This window comes from Ictalurus punctatus, chromosome 7, assembly GCF_001660625.3.
Source record: "Ictalurus punctatus breed USDA103 chromosome 7, Coco_2.0, whole genome shotgun sequence".
Classification (NCBI taxonomy): Eukaryota; Metazoa; Chordata; class Actinopteri; order Siluriformes; family Ictaluridae; genus Ictalurus; species Ictalurus punctatus.
Window position 1 is genome coordinate 20,341,358 of NC_030422.2, and position 26,220 is coordinate 20,367,577.

The window sequence follows — 26,220 nt, forward strand, 5'->3', positions numbered from 1 at the left end:
CTAAGTGTCCTTGGGCAAGACACTGAACCCCAAGTTACTCCTGATGGCAAGTTAGTCCCTTGCATGGCAGCTCTGCTACCATTGGTGTGTGTGAATGAGACACAGTGTAAAGTGCTTTATAAGTGTAGACCATTTTTAATCACCCAGGCTAATCCTTTCAGGTTCTCTGTATTCCCGACATTTACAGTATGGTTATTTGCATCACACCACAGCACAAAATTGCTAATTTCAGAATGATATTCAGATGTATCCTGGCCTTTATCTAACAAACTGAGTAGTGTCATCAGAGTATTTAATGATGTAATTATCCTTGTTTTTACTAAGACAATCATTTGTATATAAAGAAAGGAGAGTGACTTGAAGATGTTCCTAGTATAGGCCCTGGACAAGCAGTGTTCCTGGGTCAACTGTGACCCTGACCAGGATGAAGTGCTTACTGAAGATGAAAGATGGCACACAGTGGCTTGCACAGTGTAGCATGTTTGCCTCGCACCTCCAGGGTTGGGGGTTCGATTCCCGGCTCTGCCCTGTGTGCGTGGAGTTTGCATGTTCTCCCTGTGCTTCGGGGGTTTCCTTGAGGTACTCCGGTTTCCCCCGCCCAGTGCAAAGACATGCGCTGTATACTGACTGGCGTCTCTAAATTGTCCACAGTGTGTGTGAGATTGTGTCCTGTGATGGGTTGGCACCCCATCAAGGGTTTCCCCCCACCAAGTCCCCTGTAATAGGCTCCAGGATCCCTGTGACCCTGTGTAGGGTTGATGGATGAAGATGAAAGAAACTGTAAAGTGTACATTTAAAGGTGTGTAATTTATAATTGATGATGCCAGAGTTAAATCTAATAACAATAAGTGTCCCAGAATACCAAGGAATGCTTATGATGTTTAAATTCTCCGTTCTGATAAAATTACACACATTTCAGTCTGAAGAAAGCCTGTTTAATTTATTTAAATACATGGTCAGGAAATGATGTCACAAATGCAATATATTGTAACAGTTTACTTAAATTCACTCTACCGAGCGATTGTTTATTTTCATTTTTAGTTCAAAAAGTTAGTGTTCGACCTGAGACGTTATTGTTGTAAACAATCATGATACTGAATAGTGGAGTAGTGCAATGGAATACAGCGCAATTTGAGACACAGCCAATAAGTGTGCGGTCGTAGCCTGGTTACGTGGGAAACGGGGCGGGCCATCCAAGATTTGAATTTTTATATACGGAAAAAAATATATGTATATATTTTTTTCCTCCTACTAGATAGTCATGTAAACTAGTGTAAGACTACAGCATGTAATATGTGATATATATTCTGGTAATATTTTGGTTAAACAGGAAGATATTGTAGTCAAGTCCTCGTTGTTTTTAAAGTTGTACAACATTTCCCATGATTCCCTTCACCCCTTCCTTCCACTCCGTTAGCTTGGAAGGAAACGTAATGCACTCTTGAGTTCCATCTACTGTGAGGAGGAATGCGGCTTTCCTCTTTTAGCTCTGGGATTGTTTTTTACGTAAAAAACTTTTATCATAATTATTAATCGTGGATCTATTTGTAAATAACAAATGAACACTCGTAACTGCGAGGAGCTGTCGTTCCAGTCGTGTTTCCGCACACACAGACGCAGAGACTCACAGCTTCACGTTACAGAGTGGGAAGTTCCTCACAGCGGCTTGACTCAAGAAGAATGAGGAAACACCAGCAAACACCACGCTCCAAGTTTAGCTAGCAGGTAACCACCCGTGTTTAACATCTCTCCGAGTTGTCTGGACCCTGAACGCGGCGGTCTGGTTCCTCTGAATCTCAGGACTCTTCTCTCAGACCCCATGGCGGAACCTGCAGTGAGCGTCAATGCGATACGTAAGAAGCTTCATGTTTCCCTCCTGCTACAAGGACCATTAAACAGTCAGGAATCAGGCATGTGTGTGTGTGTGCTGTAGATAGAGATCAGATGGAGTAGGTAACGTGTGTGCTAGTAGACCAATACACACGGGTCTAAACACGTCTAAATGTGTGTGTTCATGGCCTGGCAGGTAGGATTGATTCGCCGGCCGATGATCTGAGGTCTACCAGGGGTTCCTAAAAGATGGCCTGACTGTAAAAAGTTTAACTGTAAAACAAAACTTAGGCTTATTATGTTAATGTGTACACTAATATTTTGGCTGTTTACTAGAACAAGAGAGTTTTTAATATCTGAATTTTCCAACCATCCAACTCCATTTTTATTAAAAAGTTGAATCGAAATAATTCGACTTGAGATGACTTAATTTAGGGATTTGCCTCACACCTCCAGGGTTGGGGGTTCGATTCCTGCCTCCGCCCTGTGAGAGAAGAGTTTGTATGTTCTCCACGTGCCTCGAGGGGTTCCTCAGGGTACTTTGGTTTCCTCCATTTACAAATTGTCCGTAGGGTGTGAATGGGTGTTTGTGTGATTGTGTACTGCAGTGGGTTGGCACCCTGTACAGGGTGTCCCCCACCTTGTGCCCCGAGTCCCCTGGGGTTGGCTCCAGGCTCCCCATGACTCTGTGTAGGATAAACGTTACAGGAAATGGATGGATGACTTAATTGATATGCATAAAACTTTAATAATCGTGCATTATGATTTTCACCACTGTGACATAATTAGAAACTCACAGACCCTTTCCCTGGTTATGCTTCATGTCCCTGAACCCCACTTTGAGAACCGTGGTCATATAATCACGTCTTCTCAACCATTTTGAAATCCTTTCAAATGCTTAGAATTTCCAAGTACGCACCGTACAATTATCATGGTTAATTTTATGAATGATAGCGTGACTGTTTCCTTATTCATATTCATTTATTTTCAAGCGATTAGAGCTTTCTACTTGTAAATGTTTTAAAGTACATAATTGGACCTTAAGGTCCACTGACGTACTTTGCTCTGAAAGCTAATTAAAGGTACAGATTAAAGTTGCATACTAAAGGTACAAAAGATGTACTCTTGATGGTGCCACCCCAACGACAAGGAAAAGTATAGTTTAGTACGTTTAATTATGAGTGTAAAGTTGCACCTGATCTCAGCCAGTACCTCTGAGAGCATGCCTCAATACATGTCTTTCTCTGTAATCCACATATTGGTGCTATTCATGCCATTAGAAATGTGTATATATATATATATATATATATATATATATATATATATATATATATATATATATATATATATATGTGTATATATATATATATATATATATATATATATATATATATATATATATATATATATGTATATATATATATATATATATATATATATATATATATATGTATATATATATATATATATATATATATATATATGTGTATATATATATATATGTATATATATATATATATATATATATATATGTGTATATATATATATATATATATATATATATATATATATATATATGTGTATATATATATATATATATATATATATATATATGTATGTATATATGTATATGTATGTGTGTGTGTGTTTGTATGTTACATATTTCAAATTGAATATCTTTATTATTATTATTATTATTATTATTATTATTATTATTGTTTTGAATTTGTATTATACGACCTGAAATTTTAAACCAAAAAGAATCATCAGTTTTGGAGGAAGAGTGATATAAAGTCTTCTTGCAAAGTATCAGATTTAATTTTTAGTTTGAAAAATGTTATTATTTTGAAACGAATTGGAACGTTTAAGTTATGGCTGAGCAATAACTATACAAATATCCATATTGTAATTAATTATATTGCAACTACTGAATTTATACCCTTATTTAATCTTAATATTAATAATATTAAGTATTCTGTATTATTATATGTACTGTATATGACAATTTAAAACAAGCATCTGGATGCACTTAATTTGATGTTCAAAAATTTTAACTTAAATCATCAGAATAGCAGCAAAATCAGTTTTTCTGTTTTTTTTTTTTTGGCAAATGCAGCACTACTATAAGCTGGCGGTTTGGTAGTGAGCCTGTATATTGTGATGCATATTGTGTATTATAGAAATGTCGTTAAATATCGTGATCTGATTTTTATTTTGTCATATTGTACGTCCCTTGCCTTAATGAACTCAAAGACTGAATGTGTTTTATTTATTTATTTATTTATTTACTTATTTATTTATTTATTTATTTAATTAATTTCTTTTTTTGGATACTGACTGTTTGAATTTCAAATGTTTAATTATATATATATATATATCATCCTGTGAGAAATCAGAGATGGTCAGATTTTATGTTGTTCCTTTACATAATCTTAAAATACCATTTAAATTCAAAATTCTATCATAGAACCAGAGATAAAATGACTTCTTCGGATTGGAAGTTCTTTTTTAATTTATATATAAACTGAATTGCCAGTGAAGATATAGACTATAACCATGTGTGTGTGTGTTTGGGTTTGTGTGTGTGTGTATATATATATATATATATATATATATATATATATATATATATATATAAAGTATTTACATCCCTGAGAACGCTTATGTGAAATGTGTGTATAGTGTATTTTTATGTAGACTTTCTTCCAGAACACCACATTTCTGCATGCTTACTGATTTTTCCAAGGACACATCCTGTATTATACAGTACATTGTACACATGGATATAGAAAAGATTCATATGTTCACTTCCAGACGTAGAAGTGTCTTAATATAATACAGTACTGTATTATAATAAAGTAGGAAACCTGATCCTGCCAGAACTGAAGGAAGAGGCCGATACTTTATCCTAAAGGGGCCTACTCTTTGAAGCTTTCATATTGTGTAAGGTCCAACTTCTGGTTTTCCTCTGACGTCTTTATATTCGGCTGGCATCCCTTCAGCTGCTGACAAGATAACTCGTCTAAACTGCTGACATTTTCATTATTTACACCGATGACTTTTCACAAGGTGGAGAGAATGGACAACGTCCTTGTTTCCTGACTAAGCAGAATATGCCGTTCTATTTCGGCTCGGATGTCAAACCCAGGCTTGCGTAATAATGTTTAATTAATTCAGCAAGCTAAAAACTGTAACTGTGCTTAATTGTTCAGCTCTAGGGAAACCTAATTCCTGTTTTAGTGTGACATATTTTAAGACCCCAGATTGATTTCTGTTTCTTAGTATCGCTCTGCTTGGCTGCAGTTGAAGGTCACAGCTCAGAGGGATGTCAGGCATTCTGTCCAGCCTCTAATAATTTAAGCCATGTCTTGCACAACCATTCTCTTCATACACTAGGTACCGAGAAGTGTACACATAGACGGATGTTAAAGCCCTGTCTGAGCTATAACTGTGCAGTAACACACACACACACACACACACACACACACTTGTTCAAATAAGCATTTTGTGCTGCTGCAGTGTCAGATAATGCTTAACAAAACACTTATTGTTGGTGGGTTCATCTGACTGACTAGACTGTTATGGGAATGTAGCGTGTGACCAAAAACTAAGCAGTCGTACTTGACGGTGCCTTACATACATAGTGCTTATCTCTTGACCCCTAAAGCGAATGACCACTTATCCATAAGGAAAGTATATAGTACAGGAATTCCTGGCTTCAGACACCGACCCTGAGTTCACACTGATGAGTCACCGATACCTCTCCTAGTTTGTCTCCTGTGGGATATACAGTATATCAGCTGCAGTTATAAGCTTTTCGTGCTCCAGACACTAATAAATCAGATTGTGTGATATCTCATGCCATAGGATTGTTTGGGGAAAATCACTTGAGGCATCACTTGGATTTGTCAGAAATAAATTGCAGAAAAACAAGAAAGTCCTCAAAATAAATTATGCTTGCTGCTGCTGCCAGATTGTGACCCTGTGATGCATTTTATTCATTTTCAAAGGAAATGATTAGTCAGTTGTCATTTATTTTGCTTTCTAGAGAAAGAGAGAGAGTGTTTGTATTTGTGCATTTACTGTATCTGTGTGAGTAATAAATCTCTGGGATTAACAGTGTTATCTAACTAAAGAGCAGGAAGGGGAAAGATTCACACTGCATTTCAGTACTACTGTAAAGATAGCCTTAATGATTTGTTGCCCTTTTGGGTGAATTTCATTCACCGCCTTAATGGCCATTCTAATAATTCTCAGCATAAGGGAGCTAAACCTCAGGTTTTAAAAGGCTGAAAGATTGAGTAAATATCATGAGTATAGATTTTCAGATCAGAACTTGGCCAGAAGACCTTGTGATCTGATTCAGTTTCCTATTAAAATCAGATGAAGCTGTTTAATGTCTAATAGATGCAATACAATACTTGATATTTTAGAACTAAATTTAAATTTTTTTTTTTTTTTTTTTTTGTGGCTAAGCCTGAATGTTCTTTTACGTAGCTGCCTTCCATAACAGAACGTGTGATGCCAGATGCTGCTTTCTTCCTTTCACTTGCTAGATAGTTGAAACTGTCATGACTGAACGTAGTCAGGAGAGTGTGTTAAACAGTACTGGAAAACAGGGTTGGTGGAAGAGCATTCTAATGAACCTGATGTTTCCCAGTGTGGGATGAAATCCATTCAGTTTAGAAACCTTAGAGAAAAATTGAAATGTAAAAAATGGCAAGCCAGTACGTGGGCTAGCAGGGATTATTTTGGGTGTGAGTCAGCAGTGTTCAATTCTGTAAACACCCTTCACATGCTCATTATCAAATGGCATGATCTGTCTTTGTATATCTCTTACACACACTCACACTCTCTCTCTCTCTCTCTCTCTCTCTCGACTGGCCAGTATTGGTGTGAATTATTATATTGCATGTAAACATCAGTCAGTACCTTGGTTGAGCCTGTTACTCTAGTGGAGATGACCATCGTATGCATGCATATCAAACTTGCCATAGTTATTATTAAGTAATTAATGTTTCTACAGTTAGAAAGTTTAGACACTTATTATAGTTAGTAATGTAGTGGGTTTCAAATGAAGGTAGTCATACTTATCTGTTTCTTATAGTTTATTTCCTCAGTTCATTTACATTTAGTGTTGTGAAATGTCCTTGAGACAGGTTAGTTCCTGTTATCACTTATATCAGCCATTATCTGCCTCTTCTTCACCAACTTCTCTTTTTCTTTCTCTCGAAGTTAATCAGATCAAATAACACAGCTTGTCATGGTACCACGGACCCAGAATGGGCAAAGTCCTTTGTCCTGTAACAGAAAACTTAACGACGGTTACATAAACATCCGTTTAATGAAACGTACGCTTCATCACATCAGTGATTCCTGCATGGAGGAATATTAGCCCATTCCTCAGTGCAGAACAGCTTCCACTTTGGGATGTTGGTGGGTTTTCTCACATCAGCTGCTTGCTTTGGATCCTTCCACAACATTGCTATTGGATTAAGGTCAGGACTTTGACTTGGCCATTTCCAAACATTAATTTTATTCTTCTTTAACCATTCTTTGTAGATGTGCTTAAGGTTGTTGTCTTGCTGCATGACCCACCTTCTTTTGAGATTCAGATCATGGACAGATGTTTTGACATGTTCCTTCAGAAATCAATGGTATCATTCAAAATTCATTGTTCCATCAATGATGGCAAAGCGTCCTGGCCCTGATTCAGCAAAACAGGCCCAAATCATGATACTACCACCAACATGTTTCACAGATAGGATAAGGTTCTTATGTTTGAATTCCATGCTTTCTGTTCTCCAAACATAGCCCTTCTCACTTAAAAATTTTCTTAAACAAAATTTTTTTATTTTGGTCTCATCTGTCCACAAAACATTTTTCCAATAGCCTTCTGGCTTGTCCACGTGATGTTTAGCAAACTGCAGGCCGGCAGCAATGTTCTTTTTGGAGAGCAGTGGCCTTCTCCTTACATTGACATTTATTCATTTAGCAGATGCTTTTATCTAAAGAGACTTACAAATGAGGAAATACAAGCAAAAGTAGAATCTTGCACCAGGCACTGCTCGGATTCCAACCCAGGATCTCTTGTTTACTAGAGAGGCACTTTAACCAAATAAGACACTAAGTTACAGGGTAAGACCTTTTAACCAACTTCATGCTGTTGAAAAAGTTCTATTTAAGTGTTGATTTGATTGAACCGGGTTTGCAGTAATCAGGCCTGGTTGTGTCTAGTCCAGCTGAACCCCATTATGAATGCAGTTTCATAGATTTGGGGAATTAGTAACTACAGGGGCAAATACATGTTCACACAGGCACAGTTGGTATTAGATTTTTGCTTCAATAAAAAACATTATCATTTAAAAACTGAGTTTTGTGTTTACTCAGGTTGCTTTTGTTTTATCTTAGATTTTATTTTAATTTCTGAAACAAATTCAAAATGAAAAAATAAGGATGGGTCAAATCCATTTATTTATTTATTTATTTATTTATTTATTTATTTATTTATTATAAACACCACTGTACTTTTGCCACTCACAGATTCTTAATATTGGAGCATTTTCCCTAATAAATAATTCCTAAGTATAATATTTTTGTCTCATTTTTCTCATTAATTCAGTTCTCTTTGTCTGCTTTTAGGACTTGAAAATCTGATGATGGTTTTGGTCATATTTCTACAGATATATAGAAAATTCTAAAGGGTTCATGAACTTTCAAGGACCACTGTATTCCTTGTGAGGTGGCTTGTTGCACAGTCAGCATTCTAGTTCATCCCAACGGTGTTCAGTGGGGTTGAGGTCAGGGCTCTGTGCAGGCCACTCAAGTTCTTCCACTCTAGACTTGGCAAACCATGTCTTTAAGAAGCTCACTTTGTGTACAGGGGCATTGTCATGCTGGAACATTTTTGCACCCCTTAGTTCCAGTGAAGGGAAATTGTAATGCTACAGCATACAAAGACATTCTACACAATTCTGTTCTTCAAACTTAGTTGCAACAGTTTGGAGAAGGCCCACATATGGGTGTGATGGTCAGGTGTCCACAAACCTCTGTTTATATAAGTGTATCTTTTATATGTAAAGTATTATATAACATGACTATATGCATTATTTTAAAAGCTGCTTTTACTTTTTAAAGCTGAATGCTAATCTGTACTTTTGTGTTTCGACTGTCTCTAGTAAACAAAACAACGGGCGCTGGAGGGACGGAGCATGGCAGCTCCACTCACCCTGAGTACATAGCCTTCGGCCTGGTGCCCGTCTTCTTCCTCCTAGGCTTGCTGGGCATGTTAATCTGCCACATATTGAAGAAGAAGGGCTATCGCTGCACCACAGATGCTGAGGAACTTGTTGAGCCTGAGGGAGAGGAGGAGAAACATCTGGAGGACGGAGGTAAGAATGAAGTGTTCGGATTTTGTCATACCTGTACAGATGTCACTTCTACAGGGCTGCACTGTATGCTTTAATAATAACCACACAGATCGAGGGTTTACCCTTGTCTGTTTTTTTCTCTTTTTTTGGAAAAGGGACAGAATGGCGCATTATCATTTGAATGGAAAATATAAAAAATCTTGAGTCCATTAAATATTTATATATATAATATAATATAATAAAAGGCTCAAGGGTTGCATGGTTTGAAGAATGGTCGTGAGTTTCACCTAATTTTACATGAAACATTGCCAAGTAAGTGAGATTTTAATTGAATTGTCATTCTGTATACAGTGATTAGGAACCACTATGAGAATGTCGTATTGACATTCGGAAGGGAGTGGCCAGCTTTGTAATTATGTCTGTAGATTCAGAATCCATATCAGATTATAAAAAAATAGTATTGATTAATCATACACACACAAAACATTCTGTTTCCTATACAGAAAGAAAGAAATAGGAAAATTTCATTTAAACTAAAGAAAACATGTATAGCTATTTTTGATATTTCAAGTCCTCTAATGTCTAAACTTCCTAACTACTTGGGCCATGGATAAGCAAATACTCGTTAGGCAACCACTCAGAATTAACAACTAAGAAATGAGCTTTCTGAACGTACACACACCACTTCATTGTGATTTGGTATTGACATTTTAATATTCTATATTTTGTTGCTCAGTGAGGGTCCTTCATAGCATATTGGCCCAACATGATATCATGCAACCATACAATATAATCTCCACTACTACCTAAATTTCCACCAGGAAATCATGATCAGCATTCTCACGTTATGAGGTGAACAGCTTGTAAACCAGCAGGGGAATGCCATGGTGGAGTTGGTGCATGAACTAGCGAGCTTAATCGCGTCTCCTTTTCTTACTTCTTAGAACAATTGTTTCCTTCCTTTTTTCAAGCAGCTGACCAGCTTCTAACATCACACCAAAAACACACGTAGCCTAAAAGGTCTCTATAGAGGTAAAGCCTTTATGGGAAGGTTAAGAAGCTATGTTTTTTTGGAATTTGTCCTCTAGTGTGAATAGGATTAGTGACATGAGTAACTGAGATTACAGCTCTTCTGGTATTCCGCATTCCGTATTCTTTATTCTGGATTGGTCCATGATGACCAGCCTTAAACCTTGAAAGTCCAGATGATTTGCAGACACTAATTAATGACTTAAAATAGGAAGGTTATTTTTAGTACTCTTCCAACGCCTTTAAATACTGGCTCAGCTAGACTAGCCTGTGTGGCTGGTTAGTCATAAGGACAGCTTCCTTTTCACTAGTGTGCATAGGCACCATAGGAAGGATATGGGTGGAGTGTGTTTACTGTTGTTTATTGTATGCTTGGAAATGTGCACCATTTAAATTTCTGGTAAAATGTTGACTGTGCCCAACATTAGTTCTAACCAGTGTACGTTTACAGTAAACACTACTACACAGGTGAGTAACACGACCCATTAATCATCGTTAGATCTCTGTTCCCATGAAGTGACCAACGATTCACGCAATTTTTTTTCTCATTATTGTATTAAAATGGTTTTTTTGGGGGGGTTTTTTCTGGATGATTTTTGACTTTGGTGCATAAAATAGGCTGTGGGACTTTCTTGTGAGATGTTTGACATGCGTGCTTTTCCACAGCTCACAACAGCACTGCATTCTAAGCATTAAATCAGAAAGGATGATGTTTTGCATGACTCCAGGAGTGTGTGCTGCCTTTTATTAAATAAAATAAGCAAAAAAGATTGTATAAAATAAACATCATGCATAATCATTAAAAAAAATATTTCACTCAAACTATATGAAAACCAATGTATCTATACTCAAAATTAAAAAATTTTAGTAATAAGATATTTTATTATTCACCTATTAGTAATACATCGGGCACAATTTAGGAAGATTAAGAACATTTTTAAATAAGTGCAAACAATGATCAAAATATATAATATAATATAATATTACTCTGTTGAAGCCTTTAACCATGCCCTGTGACCCTGTGGTATAAATGAGGTTGAGCTCATGTAAACACATGCAAAATCACATGTAAAATCCCTTTGTCATACATTACGAGCTTTCAGCACAAAGGAGATAGACGGTTGTTGAAATTACAAATCAGATAATGGATATATATATAAATGTATATAAGCCATTAAAAAAATTAAGCGCAATTAGTGCTATAAAAAGTTCATGTATGAAACAGTTTAAACTGGAACCATGAGCACACTGTCTGCCCCCACAGAGTGAGAAGGATGATGAAGGCTGGCCCAAAGATCTCAGTTTCAGAGTTGCACAGTTTAGTGGTTGTCGTTTTTTCAAAATCACCTGTTAAATGTCAATTTCATAACAACAAGCGGCTTGAAAGTGTTGTAAGACATGAACTCTTCTTGAGAGGATCTTACATTTACATTTACGGCATCTTGCAGACGCCCTTATCCAGAGCGACTTATGTTTATCTTATTTATAAATCTGAGCAGTTGAGGATTAAGGGTGGGTTGAGGGTTAAGGCCCAACAGTGGCAGCTAGGCGGTGCTGGGATTTGAACTCATGACATCTTAACTACTGAGCTAGAAAATCAAAATACTTTAAATAAATAAATAAATAAAATCACACTTTTTGTTCATGCTCATCATCAGGAGGTTTGGTGACAATTGGTGCATAGAAGGAATTGCACCATATAGCCACTGTAAAATATGGAAGTGGTCCAGTGACACTTTGGTTCAGCACAAAACCTGCCAGAAGTCTGTCCATTGTCTCTGCCAGAAGGCACAGACTCAACAAGACGATGTGCTTCCAGAGCAATACGTTAAAGAAACACAAAATCAGTGGCTTTGCAACGACCATCGTTGTCTCCGGATTTTAACCATAATGAAAACCTGTGGTCTGATTTAAAGAGGGAAGTCCGCATTCGCAAACCTGAGCATTTAAACTGTTCTGCATAGAGAAAGGAACCAATGTCCCCTTACAAATGACTCCAGTCTTGTTAAATGTTACAGAAATAGACTTGGTGCTGTCATTAGAGTAGGCGTCACGAAATGTTAACAAGAAGAATGACAGAAGAGATGGCACTGTTTTATTCATGTTCATCATTCAACCAACTAAGAAGCTAAACAAGTCCAGTACATTGCAGTGATGTTTTCTTTCCCCCAACTAAATTTAAAGCTATTTAACCCCACTTGGCTTAGCTGAACAGATTGTTCTGGCTTTTTTGAAGTGGTTTAAGTAATGTGCCTGAATAAAAATACTCAGGAATTTCAAAAACGTTGTGAGCAGGTAACTTGTGTCTTCATTGTTGTAAGTATATTTCTTTAAATTAATTGTCCAGGATCTTTTCTTGTGTTTTTTTTTTTCTTTCTTTTCTTCCCCAGCCTAATCTCTAACTAGTGCACCTGTTGCAATTATTACACACGTTTTAACACGTTTCCCTACAGAGTTTTCTCAGTGAACTGAATCACCTATAAAACCACAAATTATCATAAAATATTCTCAGCTGAAACCATATCCTTAAGGACAAATTGTACAGGTTTAGAGCATGTTTTACATCAACATTTATTGACTGGCCCGTCAACTGTCCAAACTGTCCAAAAAGGTTTAGTAGATTAGCTTGAAAATGCTGGAGTATGCCTTCAAGAGTCATTAAATAGTATTTTCTGGTCGGTAACCCCAAAAACGCATTGAAATGGGGCGTAGACAAGTGAGACACTAAAGATTATAAATCACTCTTTTCATTTAAATTTACAAACACCAGTCAGTATCATTTAATTTAGTTACTTGCATAAAGTGACGATCAATTTTCAAAATGAGTTTTATATTACAGATGTATTATAAAAACTGTTCACAAGTGTTAAGAACATGTTGACCTCAAATCCTGCTACCAAATAGAATTCTCACAACTGTTTTTTTTTTTTTACTACTGTAATGTGTAATATGTGTGTATGTCATGACATGTCCTACTTGACAGGCCTGGCCTTTTTCTGAAGTGTTATGTGTTTGTAGTTAAGAATTGTGCAGAATCCACACAAGTATCCACATGTACTACTACATTTTATATGATTAAAAAAACTGACCGATCATATCACTTTTTGTTAGGTTTCAGTATCGGAAAAGGAAAAAGTAGTACTGTGCCATCTCTATTTTTGTTGTATTTGTTTTTCCATTTTATTTAGAGATTTACAACGAGAAGCCATAACATTAAAACCACTGACAGGAGACGTGAATAACAGTGATTATCTCATTACACTGGCACCTGTCAAGGGGTGGGACATATTAGGCAGCATGTAAACAGTCAGTTCTCGAAGTTCATGTGTTGGAAGCAGAAAAAATGGGCAAGAGTAAGGAGCCGAGCGACTTTGACAAGGGCCAAATCGTGGTGGCTAGATGACTGGCACAGATCTCCAAAACAGCAGGTCTTGTTAGTACCTACCAAAAGTAGTCCAAGGCAGTAACTGGCGACAGAGTCATGGGCACCCAAGGCGAGTGAAGTCTAGCCTGTCTGGTCCAATCCAACAGAAGAGCTACTGAAAAAGTTCATGCTGTCTATGACCCACTACATCCACACTCGAGCACGCCCCTGCCACCACCATCGCATGTACTATGCATAGTCCAAAACGTTACAGTGCAAAATAAACAACAAATAAGATTCCCATGCCTCAACAGGTCAGAGCTGTTTTGGCAGGTGGTTTTAAAGTTATGGCTAATCGGTGTATTTATTCAGTAATTAATCAGGCACAAGATCTCCTTTGTTATATGCAGTATCACTCAGAGAGTACAGAACACTGTTTGTTTGTTTTAGAAAATACCTGCTACACAACACTGTCCAGCACCCAAATGCTGCTTTCTGAACAGCGTCATGCAGACACCTGTCTGACTAATGCGTCCTGTCGTGAGCCTCATCCGCTCTCCTACAGATTAAATAAAGCATTTTTTGTAACTTAAACCTGTATAGCATGACTTCCTCATCTCTTTTGAGCTTTCATCAAATACTCACTTGATCTCTTTTGAATGAACCCATTGTCTCTCTGTCTTTGCAGATATCAATGACACCTACAGCGAGGGCAACACAGACACTGTGGGCCAGATCGTTCACTACATCATGTCAAACGAAGGTAGGAGGGGGGGTGAATGAATGAATACACATTGCACTGAATCAGCCTGTTGTGCTCCAGCCAGCAGAGTGAGAGAGGAAGAGTGTGAAGTGTGCCTTGTACACTTCATAGAGTACAGAGGATTTAAACTAATATTCCAGCACTCGCTGTCACATCTGTAGCATATGTGCAATTATCATAGACAGTCATTTCTACATGTTTCAGAGAAAAGAACAAACAAATCTGGGCCATTATGTGTAGAAAGGTTTGAGGAACAAAATAGACATGCCTAAAAAAAAAATCTTAGTTAAATGCCTCAAGCGAAAATGTGTTATAAAAGTTGTCAGAGTAACTTGACATAGGAATTAATCCTAGGAGTAAATTTTATGCATTGCCATAAATTGACTAGCCTACACCCTGTTTCTGTAGATGAGCCAGTAGAAGTGCATAGTTAGTATCTGATGTTTACATGGGGGAAAAATGGAGGAATTAATTATGAATAGATTTGGGTTCAATCTGACCAGTCAGAACAAGAAAATGGTTTTCCACGAGATGGTAGCAGCGAAAAATGCCTCATATCCAGTCATATTACAGATGAGCGCTACCTTGATGCTTATTTCCACATAAAACGATACAATCAGTTGTTCTACATGAAGAAATCGACCTCAGTATTGGTTTTGTCACAGGCGGCGGTGTATTAATTTGCTGAAGTTGCTCGTTCTGCGACCCGGCACTCCAGCCGAGCGGTATCCGAGCGCTCCTGAAACTATTACAGCCTGTTCTGTGTCTATTTGTATTTACAGTACACAAGTAGAATTTTGTGCCTTTATGCTCTTGAGATCAAATGAACAGAGCAGCCAGATAACCACGTGGCCTAATCCAAACGGTCTGCATTTATTACATTTGTTTCTTATAGTGATGCAAGAGATTATTAATGTAATATAATAACATATAATAATATAATAACACACAGACTGTGTGGGGCATGCCAGGGTGCACTATTTTCATATAGAGTGTGTTATTCCACTTAAATGACATAGACAGTCATTCCCTTACAAGCCCCAACCCAGTAAGGACTTTCTTATTTAAGTGTATTCTTCAGGCTAAAGCATTTTTGTACATTACTCCCTTTCTTACGTTTAAGTATAAGCGTAAATCTTCTGATTTCTAAGAATTATTTAGCAAGACCGAAATCTTCCTCTGGGAGGTTTTATGCATACCAGCCCTTTATACAAAAGGAAGTCAGTTCCTGCATTCCCTCAATTATCATTTATAGAGGGGAAAAAATTATTGTATTGCAATATCCATGTGCAATCTGGTGTAAACAGGGGCATTTCAGTGTATACATCTATGTTAGTAACACACAAATTATTACATCTAAGTAGTCCCATCTCGCAAAGGACAGATTGTACACATTTTAGAGCTTTGCGTACAAATAGTTTTGACTGAATAGTTTGTGAAAGACTTTTATAAAAACATTTACTGAGAGAATCAGTGTCTGCCATTCGAGCTCCATTCAGACTGAGTTTACTGGCTAGCAGGCTTGCTGTCCTTTTCTAAGTAGAGGGAAATAGGTTGCGATTCCTGTTGATGGGAATCACACGGTAAACATTAACTGTCAGTATACAACAGATTGTAAAGTTTGAATGGCTATATTTTCATATTCATTTTATAACAGGTTAAAAAAAAAAAACTCTGACGAGTTTCTCGTATTAATGTTAGCCGCTGTTATTTGTTTTGTTTCTGTAAAAATTATGACTTGTTAAATGATTTTGTCATATAGATTTTATAAACAGTGACAGCTGGGAGATGCGGTGCGGCCTATTATACACGGTCGTGGATCTTTGTCTTTGGTGGAAGATGAATTGAAAACAAATGTCAGGGGATGCAGCCAAAACCACGAGCACTCTATTGGTGTGTGTGTGGTGTGTGGTGTGTGTGTGTGTGTGTGTGGTTGGGGGGGGGGGGGGTTAGGGGGGGTTAGGGTGGGTGCGTGCGAGCGAATGTGCATGTGTGCATGTGTGGCTTTTAAATGAACATGGCAGCATTGATCACATTTTAATAAACATGTTCGGACACTGCCAGATCGTTAGGTCGCCATTGAGCACAACACATTATGACACATTGTAGGACCGCCAGTCTTAACTCATGACCAAAGACTTCTTTTACGATGTGTGACATTTATTTATTTATTTATTTATTTCATCAACAGCAGAATCAGGCGGAAAATCTTGAAGTGTAAACCCAACCTAAACATCTTCGTGAAAGTTTAACAGTAATAAGAAGTGAAACATTACACTGTAAACAGGGTAAAATGTCCAAATCATGGAAACTGCTGCAGTTGTAAAAACTTTCATTGTAAAATGATTCGTGAAACATCGTTAAATGAACTGTAAATCTGCAGACAGCGATTCCAAATCAGACCACTCAATCTTCTATTTTTATTGCATTGTGAGAAACATGCATGGGTCAAGGATACTGCAGTAACTGCTAATGCTTTCAATTTTCCCTTTCTAGAGACTACTGAATGTCTTAAACTAACTATTCACGTCACCCTCCCTGTTTTAGTGCTTCTCTCATTTTGCTGTATATCAATAAAACCCGAACATTCTCATGATACAGAAGGCAACTTGGGTTTCATGCTTGTTAAAATTCTGACCGCCATAATAAAGTTTAAAATACCATAATTCCAGGAAGATGAATGTTTGTCTTTCCCTGCTTTTACAGATAACAGATACACACAGATTTTCTCAAATGAAGGTTTACTTAAAAAAAATTCATTGCTCATAAAAACACGAGTACATCACCAGCCTCCCACTGGCATGAGTAATGTACTTCTGTGCCGAAAGAAAGGGAAACGAAAGACTTGTTGGCACAGTCATTGTGTTATCGTCATGCTCTGAGGATTCATGTGAGCTGATCATGGTTAAGGAATATTCTATTCTTTTTCTCTGTCTCAGTTGACCTTTTATTTAAAAAAAATCACTCTGTGTAAAACTGTACATCATTCTAATGTTACAGTACATCTCACCTGATGCTACTTGCAGTAGTGCTGTTTGCTTGTTTTTGTTTGATTGTTTTTTGGGTAGGGTCTTTGCTGAATCAAGGTAATGGAAGTGAAAATGACTCAACGATCAGAAATGGATCAGAAAGGCTACGTCTAGATGCACCATTTTGTAGAGAGTAGCCTAATGGTGGGCAAACATGTAGTTCCACGGGCCACCTAGGTGTGTTTTGTTTTTTATTTTTTTATTTTTTTTTTAATGGGCCAGCTACCACTATTTTGGAATCTCTTGCAAGTATTTTGTTTGGTTGGTATATTTTGGCTGAGGTATTTTGCATGTGCATGCACATTTCTGCCGACTCAAACTAGTATTGCGCTTGCCTGCCATCTAGTGGTGAGAATAATGCATGTAAGATTAGAATAACAACAAACAAGGTGGAAAATGGAAAATATTGACCAAGTTATTTTTGACCACAAGACCTGTTTGAACTGGCTGGCTCTATTCCCCCACCGGCCCCCCCCATATCTGATATCTGGTACACAGGATGTAAATGGCAGAGGCTATGTGTTCTCATGCTACATGCAGGTAAAGCCCAGTTTCACTGTGTTCACCAGCGGTTTCAGGAACTGTTTCTCTTTTAAAGGTCCAGACATTGGTTCATGTGTCTCATTCAAAATAAAAGCTTTGACGTACTGAATGCGGGCACACACTGATGTTCTTCAGCAAGGTCTGCGTGTTCTGTGTAAATCAGTGAAAACATTGTCTATAGTAAACTCTTTTCTATTCCTGATCTCCATTCAAAAGCAAAGCACAGGAATGAGCCAGGGTGTCCTTGAAGGTTGAAAGCAGGTTAGAAAAAAAGGATTCAGAATGAAAGAGAGAGTGGGTGATTAAAGAAAAAAAAAAACATAACCTGGGTATGATTATGGAAAAGCATGTGAAGAAGCTTAATGTTCTAACTTGATCAGTTTTTAAAAGTCAAATGTTGTCTATCTGTCCACAGTTTCAATATCTCTTTCACCCCCCCCCCCCCCCCCCCCCCCCCCCTAGCTAACACAGATGCCCTGAAGGCCATGGTTACTGAGAACAGCATAGACTCTGATGGGTAAGATACATTATTTGTTACAAAACTTTTCAATTTTTACAATGTATTCAGTATGGGGAGCTACACACATGTTTTCTGGTGATCTCTAGAAGGGTGAGCTTCAGAAATATTGTCATCCTTCAAAGGAATGGGTAAAAGATACTGTATAAAATAAACATTGCACACAAATTTATAGTGAAAATACCTACTCTCATAAAAATCACATTAATGTTAATTTTGCTAAACCCTTCAGGAATATTAAAAATAAACCTATACAAATTCAAGTCATCCATTGTTGCCTTTAGCCAAATATGAGGATTCACACCCAGCACTATGGAGAAAAAAGAGCTTTTAGTACGAAAGTGACAAATGACTGTTGACTGGCCCAAGTCAGATAATGGACATGAAAAGCAGTTAAACATACCATTAAGCACAATTAGGGCAAATATAAAAGTGTGGAAAAATGTAAAAGTTTGCTGAGAAGACGACACATCAGCATACTGATGCACTATATGGCCAAAGGTTTGTGGAAACCTGACAATCGGTCATATGTGTGTTTTCACTAAACTGTTCCCCCAAAGTTGGAAGCACACAGTTGTATAGAATATCTTTGTATGCTGTAGCAGTACAATTTCCTTTCACTGGAACTAAGAAACCCAAACCTGTTCCAGCATGACAATGCCCCTGTACACAAATCGAGCTCCATGAAGACATGGTTTGCCAAGGTTGAAGTGGAAGAACTCGAGTGACCCGTCACAGAGCCATGATCTCAGCGACACTGAACACTTCTTGGATGAACTAGAACGCTGACTGAGCCCCAGGCCTCCTCACCCAACATCAGTGCCTGACCTCACCAATGCTCTTGTGAATGAATGAACACAAATCTCTACAGTCACGCACCGAACGTTAGTGGAAATCCTTCTCAGAAGTGTGGAGGCTGTTGGAGCAGCAAAAGGTGGGGAACCGACTCTATAATAATGCCCATGGCTTTGGATTCAAAAAGCAAGGAGGATGTTAAGGGAGACGAGAGAGAGATCAAATTGGACAATTAACCCATGTTGTCATGTTGTACAGTCAGCTATTTCACTCAGTGTCCATAACAAGCTATTTGAAAAGGGTTGAATGAAAGCTTAGTCCTGTTCTTTTTAGAGAAGGCTTCAGCAAACATAAGGGCACCCGTAAAATTGGAACTAATGTTTTGCAGCAAAAAAAATTTCTGTAGTTATGAAAACCAGTTTAACATTATTTTTAATCTCAAAATATCAATTGTTGGATGTGTTATTTATTTTCCTGTACATATTGTTATTTTGACTCAATTTCATGAAGCAAAACAATAATCCTGTAGCTGTCTGGTATGGAGAAAACTCAGTTGAGATGATTTTTGACAGCTGAGCTCCTTTTAAGGTTTTAGCATTTGATGAATGAAGGTTGATACCACAAGGTGGCAGTGTAGACTTTCAAATAAATTGTCACTCCGCATCACTAGATCTGTATACGTGTAAACTCAGTGTATGTGAATATTTATGTATGTACACTGATTGGTGTCCATATGAATATTTTACTGTACAGTGTGTATGGTTTACTGTACCAGTGTGATAAAAGCCAAAATGCATAAGACCTCCTTTACATATATTAAGATGAATAAAATGGTGGGGTCTGTAGCATTGTTCAGTTTAACATTACAGAACTGTTTCTGGGTAAATGTAGCCGATTCAGTGGTGCATCCACTCACGAAGTAGCCGCTCTGTCATGTGTATAGCTCATCTTTCTGACACCAAATCGTGGGCATGAAAGTTTGTTTGTTTGTTTTCATTCAGCACTTCAGCCTTGATGTTACGAATGTACTCATATTTTTTTTTTCCAATAAGTCCATGCAATGTAAGATTTATCGAAAGCCTCTCATCCACAATACAAGGTCTTCACTCCATTCATAAGGGAAACATAAGAGTGAGCCGGTGTGTCCTTGGGGAGTGAATGCAGGCTCAGTGTGAAAGGAGAAATCTCATACGTGAAAAAATGAGAAGGAAAAAAAAAAAGCCCACAGATGAGCTGGATAAGAAGCCGGGAATGCTTGTGGAGTATCAGAATAACACCGCAGTAGGGAGGATGGCTTAATGATGGCAGCTGTGGAGACAGGGAATGAGGGAAGACGTATCATTAGGAGTCAAAGCAGCCAGAGAGAATTAATGATTGACATGGTGGAAGAGTGTATGGATGAGTGGAAGGGACAGATTAGTTGCAGGCTGGAGTATTTCGGCGCAGTGACGTCGGACAGCATGCTCTGGTTTCCTGACTTGGCTGTTGGGCACAGTGCCAGAGGAACACTTAGAGCAGCAGCTGGGAGGAGCCAGAGGCCTGTGCTAGCTAGACAAGGCAGGGCCAAGATTGGCGTGAGAGTTGATTGACAGATTGGGAGTCGTGTATGATTTTCCTGGACATGCGTAGAAAGAAATGGTTTCTAAATGTCATTATGTTCTAAAAGTGCTTTGAATAAATCATTGTTAGTTTGAATGTCTCAGTCTTCAGCTTTTCAGTTCCTTCTTTTATAAACCATGCCAACCTTTAGACAGACACATACCTCCCTGCTGGTGTGTAGGTGTTTGAATTCAAGAAGGCTGTAAAAGCCTGTCTGTGCCATGTCTTTTATTCCTCTCTCATCCTTCCTGCAGATGGTCATTTACATAACGTCTCCGTCCCGATCTAACCCCGCCTTTTTAACACGACATGTTGCGCACCCTCAGTGGTGACCCGTATAGTGAAACAGAGACCGGTCAATGGGATGCTGCCACTGAGGTACAGTTCCCCCTTGTTCGTGTGGGTTACATCTGCTTTTCTCCCACCTCCAAAATACGTCACGTTAGGTGGACTGACTATGCTTAATGGCTGTAGGTGTGAATGAGTGTACTGTACATGGTGCCCTGGGATTGAATGGTGTCCCATATAGGGTGTCACACCCAGTGTTCCTGGAACAAGTTCTGGATCCAACACCAGGATAAAGCGCTTACTGAATATAAATGAATGAAACAAAACAAACCCAAATAATTCGAACATATTCTGTAAATGGTACATTTGCCAGGAAAATATTTTACTGAATTGTTCAGTGATGCTAGAAAACTCTTGGTTTTGGTCAGAAAATTGTTGCTCATAGTCTGTCTTGGGGAATAACTGACGATGTAGTAAAAAAATATTACTAGCAGTAACACACTAATATGTGTCCTCAATGGGGGAAAAAATGAGCTGAAGCAAAACAAATACAATCTCAGGTTCTTATGATGTCTCTCATAATGTCTTTTCTCTGTCTAGTCTCTTACTGTTTGATATTTTGTCTCTTTGTAGAGCGCCTATAACACCTACCACACCAGCTCCTGCGTCCCCTACGAGCCCCGTGTCACCCGGAGTTCCTGCCGCAGCAGCCAAACACACCTGTAACCACCTTCACACTATCGGAGGAGTTATGGGGCACAACAATACGTGTCACCGCTGCAATCAAAAGAAATGGCCCCTCATGCGGCGCGGTTCGAACAGGAAAGTGGAGCGCCGCTCACATGCCGGAGAGGTCACCGTGCTGGCAGTTGGCAGGTGTGTGTTCGACTGTGTGCGACTGGGAAAGAAACCTGTGGTATTTATACAGTCATTATAGCCCTCCTACCATACAAGGCATTCTTTAACAACTTGCAACTCTATCCTCTGACTGCATTATCATGACCAAAATCACACCATGTAACGCAGCCTTTAGATGAATGAGTGTGTGTAGTGAGGTTGTGCGCCACGAACAAGGAAGTTCATTGATTTTTCTTGATTTCTGTTCCTGGTGTGCGTCATCTGGTCTCGCACGGATGTACAGACACATGCAAATATTCTAAGCAGGTGCCTGTGTGTTTGTTACGACACACTGACTGACACGTTGACATTTTGGTGTGTGCGTGTGTGCACATTTAACCATTACTTTAGATCAATTATGTCGGGTGGATGTGCGTCTGCGTCTGTCTGTGCGTATGTGGCTATGAGGGCATCGCTCATACTTGTGTGCTCTCCGAAGGGGAGTCTGTGTTTTGAATGCTAATCGAGCATTTCCTCATTCATCCATTGTGATAAATGAGACTTTATGTCAGGGTCACCCTAACCCATGTGCATTTGTGGGGAGATTTAAATTAATTTCCCGATTTTAATTAATTCATTCCTGGATGAACGTTTGTGAACCAAACATGTGGGTAGTTAGTATTCATGTTGTGTGTAAACAGAGATGTATGTGTGTTTTATAGTGTGCTGAATGGCAGACTTAAGAAATTGAGTTGAATTTCAGATTCCGCGTGACTAAAACTGACCCACGGCCGACCCGGGAAAGACACACCCTGCTGATCACTGAGCCTAACGGCAGTGTCCCTGCCACTCCGGTAAAGACCGAGGGAGCTCCACTGAACAGCAGCACAGATGCCCAGCCTAAGGTGAGCTCCACTAAGAACACACTGCAAACTAATAAACCACGCAGTACACACAGACACGCATTCAGAGAGGGTTGCTATAGAGAAAACTGCAGGGAATCATTGCAGGACATCACCACTGCCTTTGCTTTCTTCCTGTATCTGCCTCTTTATTTTACCACCAACACCATACATATGAGACTTAGTCTAGTGTCTAATTAATTCATTAACCAATCAGTCAAGTAATTAATTAGAAACATTCCAGTCATGTTGAAATTTTCAGGTGGATTTCTCTTAGCTAATAATTCATTAAAAAAAAGTAGTACCACAATATGCAGCCCAAAGGGGATAGTAATTAACCACAGTGTGCTTCATAACACAGTCCAACTAACCTGTAATGAAATTCATTGGCAGTTATTTGTATTATTGAATTTTCTAGATGTTGTCTATTATTTGTTGTGGCCCTATCGTTTATTAGTGAAACTTTAAGTACAAACCCCATTTCTGGAAAAGTTGGGATATTTTCTAAAAACAAAAATCTGCCATTTGTTAATCCTCTCGAACCTTTATTTAACTGATAAAAGTGCGAAGAAACTACGTTTTATATTTTGGCTGACCAAGTTGATTGTATTTTGTAAATATGAACAAAATCTGAATTTGATGCCTGCAACACACACAAACACAACAAGTTGGGACGGGGCAAAATAAGAGTGAAAAGTTATATATAGAATATTCAAGGTACACCATTTTGAAACACTCCACAATAAGCAGGTGAATTGGTAACAGATGGGGGTGTCATGATTGGGTATGTAAGGAACATCCACCAAAGATGGGTCGTGGCTCACCACTTTGTGCCAAACGTCGCAAGAGCATTGTCAGTCAGGTCCAAAAGAACATTTCTCAAAGCAAGATTGCAAAGAATTTAGGTTTTTCACCATCTACAGTACACAATATTGTGAAAAGATTCAGGGAAGCCTGGAAATCTCGGTCCATGTAGAGCAAGGCTGAAAACCTTTGTTGAATTTCTCTGACCTTCGAGCCTTCAGATGTCATTGCGTGAGAAACCGCCATGCTACTGTAGTAAATACAGCCACATGCACTCAGGGGTACTTTGGAAAACCAGTGTCACTTAACATAGTCCGCCGCTGCATCAAGAAATACAGCCTGAAACTCGATTATGCAAGGAGAAAGCCATGCATCAATTCTATGCAGAAACGCCACAGAGTTCTATGCGCCTGAGCTCATCTCAGATGGACCGAAGGACGGTGGAAATACGTGCTGTACTCAGATGAGTCCACGTTTCAGGTTGTTGTGTTTTTGGGTGGGAAAACGGACGTCAAGTTCTCTGTGCCAAAGACAAAAGGTGCAAAACCCAATATCTGTCATGGTATGGGGGTGCATCAGTGCCCCTGCATGGGTGACTAACATATGTATGAAAGTACCATTGACACGGCGGCATATATTGGGAGTTTAGAGAAACATGCCGCCATCAAGGTGGCGTCTTTTCCCGGAAGTCCACAGTTATCTCAGCAAGACGATGCCAGGCCTCGTTCTGCAAATGCTACAACAGCGTGTGCTTGACTGGCCTGCCAGCAGTCCAGATCTGTCTCCTATTGAAAATGTACAGCTGAAGTCTTGTATCAAGCAGGAATGGGCAAGAATGCCACTTGCAAAATGGCACCAATGCGTATCCTCAGTTCCCAAACGATTAAAAAGTGTAATTAAAAGGAAAGGTGATGTAGCACAGTGGTCAACATACCTCTGTCCCAACTTAGTATTATTTTTTGAGCGTGTTTCAGGCATCAAATTTTAAATTTCTTTATATTTACAAAATGCATTTAAGGTGTCGGTGAAAACTGGAATTGGATTTTTAAAAAATACTTTTGTCTGTTAAATAAAGGTTCAAAAGGTTAGCGTATTTTAGAAAATATTTCCGGAAATGGAGTTTGTAGTCTCGCTTCTTATAGGCTAATTGATTCAAAAAGTAGGCATGCTTTCTCCTTACTACTGGGAAATGTATTTAAACTACTAACTGTATTATTTGTACCGACACTGCTGCCCAGTATTGGATTAGTCAGTCAACTCATTTCAACTGAGCTCACCAGCACCACAGTTGGTTATGTTAAAGTAAAAAAAAAAAAACACAAGGTCTTTGACTTGTATTTGAATTGAGATTTTGTGAGGACGTGTTGGATCATTTGTATGCGTAACAGACATACTCTAATATGTGTAATTGATTTTAATCATTTGCTATTTTTCTCTCTTTAGGCAGAGGCTGATGATAGAAAGTGATGGTCTGGGCGGAGCAAGGTCTGTTAGTCAAGTATAATCAAGAAAAAATTTTAAACATGTTTTAAACCCAACCACAGCAGAGAGGGAGGAAGTTAACACCAAGGCTCTAAAGACAAAATGGTGGTAAAAGAATGAAGCAAAGTGACCAGGCCTTTTAATTTGAATGGCAGTATTAGACTCCACGCTCGTGCTGCTGGGGTTTGTTTGTGTATCTGGGAAGGGAGGAGGAACGGGCACCAGTTTGTCAGTTATTCCATCAGCATGTCCTTCTCCTCCCTTTATAAAAACAGTGCATCATTAACCACACACGGAGTCGTTTTGTACATTTTAATGTCTGCGAGCGGATCAATGGTTAATCCACAGTCAAACATACGCTCACATTACATTGTAGACTCCAGAATGGTTATGTGACCCAAGGTCATGTGACTCAGTCTACTACTTCCAAGAAAGCAGGGAGTCATTTTTAAGTGCACCTTTCAATTTGTTCACTACAGAGAACCAGAAAACCATCTTGGGTACAAATTTTAATGAAGCACATGTCTGAACGAATCACCTTGTTTGACCCTGCTCCACCTGTCCACCAGATGGCTTACTGTTTGTCGTTCGTTTTATATTTCGCTTTGCCAAACCCTTTGTGCCTTTAACCAGATCAGCGTGATGTTTAATGTAACTTCAGCCAATGTCTCCATGCTGGTATAAAACACTAGGGTTAGTGCGCTATACTTTCCCAAATATCTTACTGAAGCCATATGCAAGAGTATATAATGATGCAAACAAACAAATCCTGCTAAAACCTAAAAAGAAAAAAATCTAGAAAATGATATGGGGAGCTTCTGTGTAAAATATAATGCCAATTCACCTGTGCTTTAGGAAAATGTTGCACCAGATCACCCAAACTGCATGGTTTATTTACATTCTATGTACCTGGCTGGTTACCTCATAGAATAAAAAGCACTGTGTTGTAATCTAATACAAATACATAAGGAATACAGTAATACTATTATACTATTTGTCTACTCTCATACTGTTTCGTGTTCCATACATACCAGTTGTTAATGTTTAAAAAACAAAACAAAAAAAACA

At 38.4% G+C, this 26,220-nt stretch overlaps 1 protein-coding gene across 2 annotated transcripts; it reads left to right on the forward strand.

Annotated features, from left to right (window-relative positions):
- The first annotated feature begins 1,396 nt into the window (after positions 1 to 1,396).
- rell1 (RELT like 1) lies at positions 1,397 to 26,220 on the forward strand. 2 transcript variants are annotated; one of them, XM_017472645.3, is made up of 7 exons: positions 1,397 to 1,853; positions 9,009 to 9,221; positions 14,282 to 14,356; positions 18,391 to 18,445; positions 21,761 to 22,003; positions 22,728 to 22,869; positions 25,114 to 26,220. In XM_017472645.3, the coding sequence occupies exons 1-7, from the start codon at positions 1,820 to 1,822 to the stop codon at positions 25,135 to 25,137; spliced, it is 786 nt and encodes a 261-aa protein (XP_017328134.1). In that variant the 5' UTR covers positions 1,397 to 1,819; the 3' UTR covers positions 25,138 to 26,220. The 2 variants fall into 2 exon arrangements, with proteins under 2 accessions (XP_017328134.1, XP_017328135.1); XM_017472646.3 differs by having other exon boundaries at positions 1,397 to 1,725.